Source organism: Mustela lutreola, chromosome 1, assembly GCF_030435805.1.
Source record: "Mustela lutreola isolate mMusLut2 chromosome 1, mMusLut2.pri, whole genome shotgun sequence".
In the NCBI taxonomy this organism is placed as follows: Eukaryota; Metazoa; Chordata; class Mammalia; order Carnivora; family Mustelidae; genus Mustela; species Mustela lutreola.
The window spans coordinates 244,791,151-244,806,619 of record NC_081290.1 but is presented as its reverse complement, the minus strand read 5'-3'; the positions used below and the strand labels follow the sequence as shown (position 1 = coordinate 244,806,619).

The following is a 15,469-nucleotide window of genomic DNA, read 5'->3' as shown; positions in this document are numbered from 1 at the left end:
AGTAACTTACCAGCCTTTTTTCTTTTTTAATATAAACCTCTAATGCCCTCAGTTTCTTTTCAAGTGTCATTTACACTACATGTTAATTTTTGGAAAGTAGTACAGGTATTTTAACTGTTCACCTCTACTTATGTTTAAGTGCCCATTATGATTTCTTTATTTAGCCTGGAGTTATTTAGGAGCAATTTCTTTAATCTGTTAAGCTTACACAGAAATAGGTAACAAAAAATAACCGAAGACTAATAGCTTTGTGGTCAGAGAACATGGTTTATATGATACATATTCTCTGAAACTTATTGGGACTTGCTTTATACACAAGTGTGTGGTTGAGTTTTATAAGACTGTTCACTATGCTGTTTTTACATTTTTATTAACTTTTGGTCTGTTTAACTTATTCAGTGTGTTAGATCTTCCATCCAGATCGTAAAAGTGACATTTTTTTTTTCTCTGTAGTTCTAACAACTTTTGGCTTATGCATTTTTAAGACTATTAGGTATGTACTTGTATTTTATGTACCTGGTAAATTTCCTTTACAAAACAGAATAGTAAATACAATGTCTACCTTAGAAGGGTGGTGATAATGTAAACTAACACCAAATCACAAATCACTAAGAACACTGTTTAACATTAGTACATTGTAAGTACTACCTAAATGCTGGCTTAAAAAAAATCCTGATAGATTAGATGTGCCAATCCAAAATAGTGACTTCTTATATTTCTTGTAGTATTGATATTTTAAAATTATTTAATATTATTTAAAATATTTTAAAATTTGTTCCTGCTTTATTTCTCCCTATTTGTCCTGTTGTTTCTTTTCTCATTTACGACATTTTGATCAAGTTTTTTTACTCTCCTATCAGTTTAGAAGTTATATACTTTTTTAAAACTTTAGTAGTTCTCCTTAATTTTAGATTTTTTCCTAATTTAACAAAGTCTAAAGTTACTATCTTAATTTCCATTTTGAAGCCATGGAAGACCCTTAACTTCATCTCTTGATTGACATGTTGTTATCCAGGATTTTAAGGCCTACAAAATAATTTTTTTTAAGATTTTATTTATTTATTTGACAGAGAGAGAGAGAGACATCACAAGTAGGCAAAGAGGCAGGCAGACAGAGGGGGAAGCAGGCTCCCTGGTGAGCAGAGAGCCCAATGCAGGGCTCCATCTTGGGACCCTGAGATCATGACCTGAGCTGAAGGCAGAGGCTTAACCCACTGAGCCACCCAGGGGCCCCAAGTTTTTAGTTCATATAAACAATGAATGATTTGGGGCGCCTGGGTGGCTCAGTGGGTTAAGCCGCTGCCTTCGGCTCAGGTCATGATCTCAGGGTCCTGGGATCGAGTCCCACATCGGGCTCTCTGCTCAGCAGGGAGCCTGCTTCCTCCTCTCTCTCTCTGCCTGCCTCTCTGCCTACTTGTAATCTCTCTGTCAAATAAATAAATAAAATCTTTAAAAAAAAAAAATGAATGATTTAAGACTTACCTAAATACATTATTAATCTGTTTACTTTTCCTTCTTGCATTGCCTATCTTCCCTCATTTTTCTTTTTTCAAGTATACACTTTCAAACATTGCTACTCTTAAGGGTGGTCAACAGACCAATAGCATCATTACATCACCCGAGAACTTATTTTTAAAAATAGGCTCTTAAGGACCTACTTTTAAGAAATACAGGCTCCTGGGGCGCCTGAGCGGCTCAGTTAGTTAAGCCTCTGCCTCTGGCTCAGGTCATGATCCCAAGGTCCTGGGATTAAGCCCCTCATTGGGCTCTCTGCTTGTCAGGGAGTCTGCTTCTCTCTCTGCTTGCTGCTCCTCATGCTTGTGTTCTCTCACTCTTGTTCTATCTCAAATAAATAAATAAATAAAGTCTTTAAAAAAAAAGAAAAGAAAAAGAAATACAAACTCCTGAGGTCCACTACAAATTCACTGGGTCAGAATAAGCATTTTAACCGGACCACAGAATGATATTTATGTGTATTACAGTAAGCTTTCTAAAGCTTAAGAACTGTTCTAAAAATTTCATTAGGTTAGGTCTGTTGATGGGAAAAAACCAGTGTTTATCTGAAAATGTCTATTTTAGCCTCAGTTTTGGTGATTAAGTTGACAGACTTATTTATCTCCCCGCCCCCGCCTGCACTTAGCAGAAAATGTTGTAGTGACTTCCGGCTTCCATTTTTGGTACTGAAAAGTTGTCGTCTGTCTTGTGGCCATTTGTACCTGGTGAATTTTTTTTTTTCCTTACATTCCATGTCCAACATGGGGCTTGAACTCAAAACCCTGAGATGAAGGCACTAGTTCTACCAGCTGAGCCAGCTAGTCGCCCTTGCACCTCGCTCATTTTTTGTCATTCTGAATCTTATTCCCTTCAACATTTCATGCATGGTTATTTTATATTGTTTCAATAGGGCCATGCAGCATCTGCAGTCATTGGTAGCGTAAATCTATTTATTTCTGCCATTCTCCTTCGGGGTTGTTTCCTTGTGTTTGGCGACTTTTATCAAAGTTCTCCAGAGAAAGAGAACCGATCGGATACACACGCACCCCTGCCCCTCCACCTCATGCACAGGCTACTCCTCTGGTATACCCTCTCACAGTGAATGACACGGACAGTCGCCCGAAGCAGAAATCGGAAAGTCCCTATGTTCTCCCTGCCACCCCCCCCATATCCTGCAGCCATCAGGGCAAACGGAGTCTCCACCTCAGATCAACAGTCTACTCACTTCTCTGTTGTCCTATAGTCTTTCCATGTCCAGATCAGGGAGTCCTCGCCCCACGTCTAATCTCATTCTTCCATCTGACGTAGTATGTTATTTGAATGATCTTCATAAAATTTAAGTGTAATCAGGTCACTCTTCCGGATTAAAACTTCTTCAGCTCTCTCTGCCTGCCTCTGCCTACTTGTGATTTCCGTCTGTCAAATAAATAGATAAAATCTTTTTTTTTTTTTTAAAGATTTTATTTATTTATTTGACAGACAGAGATCACAAGTAGGCAGAGAGGCAGGCAGAGAGATAGAGAGAGAGAGAGAGGGAAGCAGGCTTCCTGCGGAGCAAGGAGCCTGATGCGGGGCTCGATCCCAGGACCCTGAGATCATGACCTGAGCCGAAGGCAGCAGCCCAAACCACTGAGCCACCCAGGCGCCCCAATAAATAAAATCTTAAAAAAATAAATAAATAAAACCTTTTTCAGTCCCTATTTCCTTGAGGAAAAAAGTTTAAATGGCATGTCATGCTTTACCAAGCACTTCAGCAGCCACCGTCTCTGTGCCCCTCCCCGCCAGCCACCCTCAACCTCATTTGGCTCCTCTAAGGTGGGGATGCGTCCTTGTCTGGGTCTTTACACACACTGTTAATCTCTTTCCACAACCAATTACCTCCAAAGTAAATCACAATTCTTGCCTATGGGAAGCTGTTCATCCCTGCTCCATGGGCCAGTCACCACCCCTGCCCAGTCTCTAGAGCTGCTCTGATCAGCCTGGCAACTGAAAGAAAACAGGGTTGGCTTTATTCATTTTTAAAAAAATTTTTTTAGGGACGCCTGGGTGGCTCAGTGGGTTAAGCCGCTGCCTTCGGCTCAGGTCATGATCTCAGGGTCCTGGGATCGAGTCCCGCATCGGGCTCTCTGCTCAGCCAGGAGCCTGCTTCCCTCTCTCTCTGCCTGCCTCTCCGACTACTTGTGATTTCTCTCTGTCAAATAAATAAATAAAATCTTAAAAAAAAAAAAAAAAAAAAAATTTTTTTAGATTTTATTTATTTGACATGGAGAGAGATTGATCACAAGTAGGCAGAGAGGCAGGCAGAGAAAGAGGGGGAGGCAGGCTCCCTGCTAGCAGAGGGCCCAATGTGGAGCTCGATCCCAGGACCCTGAGATCATGATCTGAGCTGAAGGCAGAGGCTTTAACCCACTGAGCCACCCAGGTGCCCCTATTCATCCCTTTTGTGAAGTTCATTCCTATGAGGTGCAATCTAGAGAGAGGCAATTTTTGACTTCAGCAATGCTACAGTTTACAGGATTCTTACAAAAATAGAAAAGGCCAATAGCACCAACAAAGAATAGCAGGAAATAGCCTTCAAATCAGGAAATAACTTTAAAAATATTTTGTTTTTATATGGAAAAAAAATGTATGGGTAAGCACACAGCTACAGCACTATAAAATTATTTCCAAGACCAGTGAGTTAATAAAATAGCAAATTCATGATGAAAATTATAATAAAATTAATCTGATTCAGTAGTAACCAAAATAAAATATGTAATTTGGCTTATGTTAATTTTTTTCCAGATTTTATTTATTTGTCAGAGAGAGCATAAGCACGGGAAGTGGCAGGCAGAGGGAGAAGCAGGCTCCCCACTTGATCCCAGGATTCTAAGATCATGACCTGAGCCAAAGGCAGACGCTTAATGGACTGAGCCACCCAGGCATCCCTTCTGGCAACTTTTCAAGTAAGATTGCATTTAATAGCACTGTGTATACTTAATGTAGTCAGATTCATTTCTTAAAGTTTATGAATTTGCTTCAGCTAGGATACTTCTTAGTGTTTGGTCTACTTTAATATGTCAATTATTTAGCAAAGGATAAATTTAAAAGTTAAATTATTTAAAAATGAGTTCTCGGTAATAGTATTTTTAATAAAAAACATTCCTTTTGAGAAAATACATACCTTAACCCCCATACAAAATTTTAATAGGAAATCCGAGTCTCATTATGTATATGTGCACATGTGAATTTATACATGCGTACTTTCCAATATTAGAAATATACTTATGGAGGATGCAAAATGTACACCAGGGAAATAAGAGCCCAGGATATATACATTTAAAGTGCAAACTCAATAAATTAGTTAAAATTTTATTACTCAATAATGTGTGACCAGATTACAAATTATGTGGCAGTGGTAGCAAAAGTGGCAGGAAGGAACTTCACACTCAACATGTCTAATAAATAAAGCTTGGTGATCCATTCAATATTATACAAAATCAAAACTTCCAACACTTCTAAAGATCTTTAATATCTTTGAGAAATGCCAAATAATTCTAGGTAGGTAAGAAACTGCCTGACATTATACTTAAAAGAAATCATCTTAGAAAATTAATGGTTTTACTGTCTAAAAAGCCATTGATCCAAAATATGGTCTCCAAGAAAAAATAATTTAGTCTCCCATCCTGTTAGCATTTAGACTATTCTTTAGATCATCAACAATCTTTCACGACTCAGGTACGTATCTGTACCCAAGGAGTTCATGAACATTGTAAATATGGTCCATTTTCTTTGCAATTAAGTATTCCTACCATTTTTTTTTTTTTTTAATTAGACTCACAGTTGGGTTAGCAGTACTCAGTAGTCCTAGGTCACTTCTGTCATGTAGTCTCAAGGCAGCAGGAAATGAACAAGGATGGGCATCAGTTTTACAGTGACTAAACGCGTGACACCTAACATAGGATCCGGACATAGGCACATAATCCAATTATTCGCTGTGGCTTTCGGAGCCCTCCTCTTTCTTTGATTAGACTTGAATTTATCTAATAAGGAGTAATGCTCATTTCATAAAAGATTAACATCTTTAGGGCAATTCCTTTTCCTTCTGACAAATCTGTGTTTTTATTAACTAAATGTTTAAAAGTATGAATCCTGAGCAACAGTAGTAAGAACCATTTTTGACTAAAGAAGAAAATCCCGTCATTGTTAACACCCGAAACAGCTTCAAAAATTCAAGCATGGAATGTTAATAAGTCAGTGGGACTGGAACTCAGACTTCTGATGTCCACGGCAAACCTGAATACTCCGAGCAGAAATCGAACACACGTAGAGGAGACACATAACAGTAAGAAGCATCAGAGATCGATGCACCTGGATTCTGTTATACTTAACGAAGGTCAGTTTTTCATGGATAAACGCAGCTGGGAGCACAGCTCTGAGCAGTTCTTGCACTGAACAGGCCCCTTGGAAAGGCAACACTGGATTCCTTTTTAGATGGGCACAGACTCCCCCCCACCCCTCGCCAAAATGTTCAAAGACCTAAAAGACACGTTCGGGGAAAAAAAACAATAGGAATCCTGTTTTCATGAAAGCAAAAAGTTCTGGCCACGCTGGAAACCGAAGTCACTTGAATTTTTAGTTCTAGCTACCATTCGTGAAAAGGAAGCGCTTACTACCAAAGCATCATTACGACAGAGCACTGGTGTCCCAGTGAAGGCGTCCAGGCACAGCTTCGCGACTTGGGTCAGCGGGAGCCGTGCTCCAAGGGTACATGCAGAGTCCTTGTGGCGAGGAGCCTCTCACAGTGGCTGGGCCTGTTCCCGCAAGAATGGTCCGATGCGGGTCCGCACACTGACCCCGGGGCACAGCCTTCTTCCAAATGCCTTTTCTTTCATTCCAACGGCCTCTCCTCTTCTTCATCTGCTTCTTCAATGACCTGAATATCATCTGCTTGAGGTAAGGAAGGATTTTCCGCCGTCAGTTTATTTCCATCAACTTTACATTTCTCTTCTTCCTCTATCATTTCCTTCCATATCTTGTGGTTTTCCGTGAGGTGGTGCATGAGCTGACAAAATATTCGCCGTCTGCCTTTCCTCCTTTGCGGTTCTGCGAAATTTAAAAGCAGTATATCGTGATTGTAGCAATACAGTTCCCTCGTTCATTCACTAAACATCTGAGTGCCTGTTACGTTCCAGGCACTTATTTCAGGCACCGGGGTTGTAGTAATAAACAGCAAGATGGAAATAATTGGCACTGTGGAGCCCATATTCTAATGGAAAGACCCAGGTAAGCAACAGGAGAAGGGAAACGTGAGCTGGTGGTGTTATCAGATGAAAATAAAGCAGAGGAGGGGACCAGGGAAGACTGGGTGGAGTGCGAGGGGAGGAGGGGTCCTAAAGTTTCAAATGATAAATAGCAATGTGAAGTTCAACAACCTTTTTAGGATTTTAGGTATTGAATTAAACACCATTACCAAGGTTTCAGTGAATATAAATAATTTTTGGAAGCCAGTCAGCTTGTCCATGATGATGCGCAGAGGGTAGAGGCAGACGGCGACTACTCTTCCTGATGGTGTCCCTGAACACAGCTGAGGGGTGGGGGCAGTTCTTCCGAATTATGTTATCTGTTCTCATTTAGAGCATGCCTGGAATGCTAGATATAATTTAAATTCTACTTTACTTGACAGAGAGCAGGAGAGAAAGGGAGAGAGCACAAGCAGGGGAGCAGCAGAGGGAGAGGGGGAAGCAGGCTCCCCACTAAGCAGAGAGCCTGATGTGGGACTTGATCTCAGGACCCCAAGGTCATGACCTGAGCCAAAGGCAGACACTTAACCAACTGAGCCACCTAGGTGCCCCCCTTCAATTCTAGTTTAAAGAGCAAATAACTGATTTCATTTATAGCAACAACAGTGACAAAATTTTTTTTCTCTATTTATGGTCACTGCTTTGTATAGAAAACTATGTCCCTACAGTTTGGCAATTCAAATCCATCACAGCCCTAAACTTGCTTCTCCCCTTAGAGCTAGAGAAGCTACATTTTCTCTTCTCCCAACTGTTGTGATCCACCTTCCCAGACACTAGGAAGGCAGTTTAGCAGGGGTGGGTGCACTAGCCACACGAAGCACCTCACCTCACCAAGTCAGACATGGTGACAGCCCTACAGAGCATGCAAAGGCAAGGCCTCCTGCAGCAGACTGACCCAGAAGAGACAAAGACCAGGTGTGAACACGTGAGCAGGTCCCCCAGCACGCAGGAGTGACTCAAGAGCCCATTCAATCTGAACACTCAGAGAGTAGTTACTCAAGACACAACTCCTGAATCTGTATCTTAAAGATCCAGGGGCTTATTAGCTAGTTAAGCGTCCGACTCTTGAGTTCAGCTCAGGTCATGATCATGGGGTTGTGAGATCAAGTCCCACTTGGGATTCTCCCTCACCCTCTCTCTAAAACAAAACAACCCCCCAAAACAGAGATCCAAACTTAATGTTACTAATTGTAAATATCCATTTAAGAAATCACAGCATCCCTATATTCTTACTAGGATTTAGACTGTCTTCTATTTCTTCATCATCGGTATCTAATTCTTCACCATCTTCTTCATCGTAACAACTCTCAGTGTCCTCGTCCTCTTCTGCTTCTACCCACTGACCCGGCAGCAAGCCAGCGGAGTCGTAGGAGTTACACAGAGGACCCACAATGTGGGTGATGAAAGATTCTTGGAGTTTTGCTAGTTGAGGTGAAGAACGATCCATGAAGGGACTGATGGGCAAACCGAGGTTTGCTTCTTCATCTCCCTAATCATTTTTAAAAGAAAAGTACATTTTGAACTGTTGAAAGAATAACCACTGAGCTTTTCCTATTAATATTATCTTTTTTTTAAATATGCAGTCTACATCAAAATAATTATTACAAAGAAGTGTCTAATTACTCTGTCATTTCAACCGTAATAATTTCTCAGATATCTTGAGAAATCCAAAGTAAGACTTTCACACCTCACCAATCAACCAAAATGATTAATGTTCAGTGAACAAGAAAAAAACACACACATAGAAAACAACAAATCTAACAACCTGAAAAATGTTATGTCTCTTTCTCTAGGGGGAGATAGTATCAGCAAGTTGTTGTACCTTAAATGCCCAGAGTTGAATTTTGCAAAAGCCTTTCAGCACCCTACCCGTTTCTAAGAGCAGAAGCAGAGGTATGGGCAGCTGAGATGAGGTGAGGAGTTTGGGTCCAACCGTCTGCCCGCCCACACCCTCCCCTGTGGTCTCCAGGGCTTCAAGGAGTGTAATCTGAGATTAGACAGATGCCGTTTTCAAACCCTGCTTTTGCTACTTTCTACCAGACATGCGGTGTGGCGCATGCTCAATGCCCATTTCAGGTGTAAAGTCTTAAATAATCTACTTTACAAGCTTGCTGTGAGGATGAAAAGCAATGTTGTATCAAGTATTTAGCACAGTACTGAGGATTCCCCAAATGGTCCTAGTGACCTTTTGGTTCCTAGTTTCTGAACTGGTGGGGAATGTATAAAGTCTAGAATGAACCGTGGGCAAGCAACGTCTATCTCCGATGTCCTGTGGAAACAACCAGAAAACTCTTCTAGTGACTGGCCCATTATCAAAAATCTATGATTTTACCTTCTGTGAGGAAGAAAACTGTTGTTTACAGAAAAAGAAAAAGGAAAAAACAAACAAGCCTCAGTTGGGTTTATCCACAGGATTCTAGAATTTTGTAAGTTTGGCTTTTTTTTTTTTAATAGAAGTTTTGCTTTTCTTAGCCCAAGGTACTTAAATGGCTATAAGGATATAAAGACAGGATAATTAAGAAAATAAAAAGTTCAGCAAGATTAGAATTTTGCATCCATATCGGAAGGATGCTTAATAGCATAACCAGATTGTGAAAGCCTTCAAGACGACCCTGTGTGGTAGGATGCCAGATGACCTTTTTCTCCTTTAACATATGAATAATGAAACTTAAAAAGATTAAGTAAAACTGTCTGAAATAACGTTTTTTGTGACAGGTCTGGAATTATAGTAGCTGGCGTTTATTGAGCACTTATATGTCAGGAACTGTACTAAGAACTTAATTAATTCACCTAATTCTCATAGCAACCTTATGAACTAGATACCATCAAATATTCCTATTTTATCAATGAAGAAGCTGAGGCACAGACTTACTTAAGGTCACATTGCCAGTGAAGAAGAGAACCCAGGCTTCAACCTTAAGCATGTTTTCCCACTTTAATAAGAATTCTATATACTTTAAAAATATATTATAAATAGGGGCACCTGGGTGGCTCAGTGGATTAAAGTCTCTGCCTTCGGCTCAGGTCATGATCCCAGGGTCCTGGGATCCAGCCCCACATCAGGCTCTCTGCTCAGCAGGGAGCCTGCTTCCCTTTCTCTCACTCTGCCTAATTGTGATCTCTGTCTGTCAAATAAATAAATAAATATTTATATATATATATATATATATATAATAAATTGGGTCTAAATGAACTTTTCTAATGTTCTTTGAATTAGTGAGTCTTCTAAAGTTGGCATATACTACTACTGCTTTTTTGTTACTTCTGTTTGCACAGATAATATAAAGATGGCACTTTCCTTAATGTAAAATTCATCTTTTGTGAATATGAGCTGAAGCCCAAGGCCAGCTTCAGCCATCTTTGAGAATGAAGATGGTAACATGCAAATAGTATACTGCAATCTCTAGGTGAATATTTATAACCATTTTCATCTCTAAATTATATATAATTTAGTTCAAATGTATCAAAATGGTAAAATATTAATAATCTTGGATCCTTATGTATTCCCATGGTTTTTTCACAGCACAGTGTTTTATAACTTGTAAACAGCCCTAGGGTGGGTGAAAGACACTACACGTTCACTATTCAATACACCCCTGATGTAACAAGCTAGAACGGCTAAATATGCAGTTTATGGGGTCAAGTTCATCACCCCTGCTGGAGTAGCAACTCATGGTAAGAAAACTCTGTCTCAAAGGCCTCATTTGGTAGACCTCTTGATCTTGCCTGATTATTAGGGTCAACAAGGATTCCCAAGGAACGCAGCTCCAAAGTCAAGATGTATCTGGTAATTTGGAAATAATGAAATGCTGGCTTGTACCTCTACATTGTAGGGAGCTTAAGAATTGGACCAAAAAAAAAAAAAGACAAATATTCTGCAAAGTGGTACTGAAACCAGTAACCAGAGGTTTTGTAATGCTTAACTTTTTATGTTAACTGTACCTTTTTGCCCGAATCTGCTTGCTCTTGGCACGCAGCTTGCTACCATGTTTCCACTGCGACCCTCCCTACTTCCTAATTTCCTTTCCTTGACTTCTGCCATCACACAGCTCTTCTCCCACGTACGCACATCCTTTTCATTTGCCTTATGTGCTCGGACTCTCCCACCGTGAGGAGCCCAGTCTGAGGCCTGCCACTCCAGGTGCGGCCGCCTCTCAGGTGAACTCTTTGATGCACACTCAGCCTCTCTGTGACCAGCTCCGCTGCGTGTGGGGCACACAAAACTGAGTTCCCTTACAGGAGTAGTATGTGAAAGATTTTAAAACTGGGAAGAGCTTGTTTTTAATCTCCAAATCTTTAAAAACCACGAAAAACCTACTTTTATCCCCATTTCTAGCCCTCAAATGTCCAGCTGCCTACGCCCACCACAACCAGGACTTTTACCCAGTTGATGTTTTTTAAGGCAGGCAGGCAGTCTTTCTACAGCGGAGTTGAAAACGGGTTGATATTCTCTAAATATCATATCCAGAGTCAATAAATAAATACCCTGAATCAATTGAAAATCCAGGTTTATCTGGAAATAAACCATCCAAAGTCATGGGCACTCAGGGTTTTAAGAGCCTCAAGGGACATTCGACCCATGTCAGTTGGGAATGAGCTATTTTTTAAATTTTTATCAGTGAAAAGGAGCTGAGAAAATACTAAGAGCAGTGCAAATTCTACAATTTCTAACTGTTTTTGGTCAAAGTAAGCAGGCTTCCAACATTTAATGTAGCTATCCAAATCCCGAAAACTAATGCCTTCGGAGGGCAGCTCTCAAAAATCCCGCCCGTCTCACATTGAACTTACCTGCTCATAAAACTCATTGACAATGCCTTCTGTCCATTTCAAATGCAAGTCCCGAACTTTGGCGGGGCCATTGATGTCTGCCAGCTTGATGCACACTTGGCATACTAAGAGGCGATCACTCTCATTGCTCCATTCTATACCACTGCTGTTTACATCATTGGCCTATTTTGGAAAAACATTTTATTTTAGGTTCTGAGAGCACAGGAGTTTTGTTTTAACCAAATTATCTTAAAACTGCTTCCTATCTAAATTACAGGAAGGAATATGGGTTAAATATCCCTTTGAAGTGTCATAATTTTGCTTCACTGGAGGCAGAACACCATAAAAACGTAACCATGGGTTTCAATATTTGTGATTACCACGGAAAATTGTAACATGTGCATATAACATGTGTTAATATATAATATACACTACATTTATATGTGTATGCAAAACATTGATAAATCATTTAAAAATTGTAACTAATTCTACTTTTAAAAAGAACACAGTATCTACAGAGAAGTAAGTAGGCTTCAGCTGTGAAAGGAAAATATGATATAGTTGAAAGAACGTAAGTCTTAAAAGCTGATCCCTCTGGTTTCAAATCCCGAATCAATGATTTACTCATTGTATAATAATAGAAAAATCACTTATCCTCCTTGAATCTAACTCTCTTCATCTCTAAAACAAGAAAAGTAGTACCAATCTAGCCATATTACCATGAGGATTAATAAACGAAAAATGCCTTGTTCACAGTAAATGTTAAATACTAACACGGTTATTTAAATATAATTATCATCACTAATTAGGAGAATTACTCTGCCTTTCAAAAACTCAAATTTCCTTTTGTAAAAGAATGAAATAAATGGGCCAGATCAGTGGCTTCTGAACTTTGGTTTGAGAATAGTTTTTTGGGCACCAAATCCTTTTGTCAAAGGAAAATTTATTTAGACCACCACTATCAAACACTTGAAAGTTTGGAGAGCTTTTTGGATTGAAACCATGTAGGAGATCCAGAGCCCCACTCGGCATTTTCCTGAGAGACTATGGAATAGAAACTTCCGAGAAGCGCAGACTCAAGAGCACTGGACTAGGTGATCTTTTACCTGTGAAATCTTCTACTACTCTTAGCACTTGAATGAATTTTATTATTAAATAAAAGTTAACAGAGCTCCACAACTATAAAATAATTATAAAGGCATATGGATTTCTTGCTGATTTTTTTTTAGAAGTATTTTATTAATATCATGACAGCCCCATATAGGGTCTCCACCCAGGGGGTTAAATCTAGTATTCCTTTGTTATCAGTTCCTCTACCCTGAGGGTACACCTTTCCTTTACGTCACAAATATCATCAAGGAAACAAAGGCTTCCTGCCGGCCAAAGAGGGAGCGCCCTCCCTTCACCATCTATAAAGTGGCTGTTCTCAGCAGTTCTCCACCCCTAAAACCAGAGGGCAGTGTTTCTCAATACAAATGTGAATTCCTGACCGCGGGGACTTCACCTGTCCTCTACTCTTTCTTAGCTGGCGCTACTGCCATTATAGGGCAGCTCCCAGGCAGTTGTCAGATGAACGCATTATTCTCTAGTGGAAGAGTGGAGGGTACTTCTCACCCACACCAGCCAGTTTAACACGAACAGAAAGAAGGGATTAACAGGAGAAGTGAGGAAAGCATTAACTGGCTTCTGAGAAACCCATCTTCAGTTTCACAAAGTACCTTACATGGCACTGCACAACTTTCTCCAGTGTGCCTCTAAAAGCTTTTGATATCATGAATTGGCTTATCACCATGAGAAAGAAAGTTGTAAGTCGACATGTCGAAAGGTAGCAAGTGATAGTATGGTTAGGATGTGTTATAATAAAAAGTTATTTTAAAAAATATTGACACATATATTGACTCCCATCAGATATTATTACTTTATGAGTAGTATTAATTCTAGCTTAACATATTAAAAAAAAAACTTATCAGTAATACTGACAATAGTGATTTCCATCAGTAAAACCAGACACTAAGTTGTATCACAAACCTTCGCGTTGAATTCAGCAAGGAAATCAAAATGCTTTTTAAGATCTGTGGCAAGGATTGCTTCAATTACTAAAAAACGAAAACGCTTGAATTCCACATGATCAAGATTAAGAAGGAAGTTGTATTCTGGGCGAGAGAGATACAGATTCCAAGCTGATGCAGCATGATGATTTTCTAGAACAGATCTGTCGTTGTACAAAACTGCCTGAAAAGTAATAAAAAGGAGTCAGGCATCTCAGAGATACTAATCTTTAATAATAAACAGAGTTAGGCTAGAAGAATATAAATAATGAGTAGTTACTCTATGCTGAACATTTTAATATCTGTAAAGAAGGGTTGTGATAATTTTCTAAATGGGCTTACTGAAGTACAAAAAGGGTAAGGCATACCTCTCCAGCAGATATATCTAGTAAGTGAAAGGGCAATTCGCTCCAAAGTTCATCTTCCCAGATACCATGCTGCCCTCAAGAGATGTAAAGCTGAAGGGCGCCTGGGTAGCTCTGTGGGTTAAGTCTCTGCCTTCAGCTTAGCTCGTGATCTCAGGGTCCTGGGATTGAGCCCCGCATCAGACTCTCTGCTTAATGGGGAGTCTGCTTCCCCCTCTCTCTGCCTGCCTCTCTGCCTACTTGTGATCTCCTTCTCTGTCAAATAAGTAAATAAAATCTTTAAAAAGATGTAAAGCTGAAATTTGAGGTCTACTTCACTGAATCCATAAACCTTCTTAGATAAAGCTGCTATCAGTGAAGTCATTAGAGAGAGAGCAGGTTTAGGGACGTGTTTCTTGTCTTCAGCGAGCATGCAATCCAAGGAAGGTGCTGATGACCAGAGACGAGGAAGCAGGAGCACTGTCCCTGGTGAGCAAGAGTCCTGCATGTCCCAGAAGGACACATTCCCACATTACGACCCTGACACAGTGCCCGGGAATAAGAGAAGCACGAAACAGGTAAAAACACATCCTTTGGTTCAGCTGGTGTGCCACTCCACCTCATTTCAGTGCAAGACCCTCCCTACTCTAGAATTTTGGAATACAGACTTTAAAAACCAGTGGCTTAGGGGCACCTGGGAGGCTCAGATATTAAGTGTCTGCCTTCGGTTCAGGTCATGATCCCAAGGTCCTGGTGTCGAGCCCCGCGTTGGGATCCCTCCTCAGCGGGAAGCTGCTTCTCCCTCCCCCATTCCCCCTGCTTCTGTTCCCTCTCTTGCTGCATTTCTCTGTCAAATCTGCTAAAATACGGTGCTAGTTGGATTTTTGTTCTTTTATATGTATGCTGTTGTCATTCTTTCAGGAATTTTTTTTTTTTTTCCATTTTACCATGGTACTCCATGTGCAGATTTTTGGTGTTTTCTCCCCATTCAACTTCTCTGGCACCTGCTGAACCCCTTCAATCTAAAGACCATCTTTTTCTGGAACTCCAACAGTCAGTTCATGACCTGTGGAACTCTTGGAACTCCAACAGTCAGTTCATGACCGGTCCGCTGTGATCATTCATCAGTGGACGAATGGATAAAGATGTGGGGTGTATGTGTGTGAGAGAGAGAAATGCAATATTTATTTAGCCATGAGAAAGAAGGTAGGTAAATCCTGCCATTTGAGACAACATGGATGGACCTTGAGAGCATGATGCTAAGTGAGTTGAATCAAAAAAGACATACTGTATGGTACTTCTTATATGTGGAATCCTAAAATGGTGAACTCATGGAAACACAGACAAGTTTACCAGAGGGTGGGGTAATTGGAGAGATGTTGGTCAAAGGGTACAAACTTGCAGTTATAGGATGGAAAAGTTTTGGCGATCTAACGCCCAGCACTGTGATTATAGTTAATAGTATTATTATAGTTAATAGTACTATATTATATACTTGGAAAGTTGCTAAGAGACTAGATCTTAAATGTACTCA

General features: G+C 40.1%; 1 protein-coding gene across 1 annotated transcript in view; it reads right to left on the bottom strand.

The window, feature by feature from the left end:
• Nucleotides 1-4,829: 4,829 nt before the first annotated feature.
• Nucleotides 4,830-15,469, bottom strand: part of PDE3B (phosphodiesterase 3B) — a 182,370-nt gene continuing 171,730 nt past the window's right edge. The window contains exons 13-16 of the mRNA XM_059136918.1: nt 13,572-13,775; nt 11,565-11,726; nt 8,010-8,265; nt 4,830-6,579 (exon numbers count right to left, since the gene is read on the bottom strand). Coding sequence (XP_058992901.1) covers nt 6,365-6,579; nt 8,010-8,265; nt 11,565-11,726; nt 13,572-13,775 — 837 coding nt within the window. The 3' untranslated portion in view covers nt 4,830-6,364. The remainder of the gene's footprint in view (nt 6,580-8,009; nt 8,266-11,564; nt 11,727-13,571; nt 13,776-15,469) is intronic.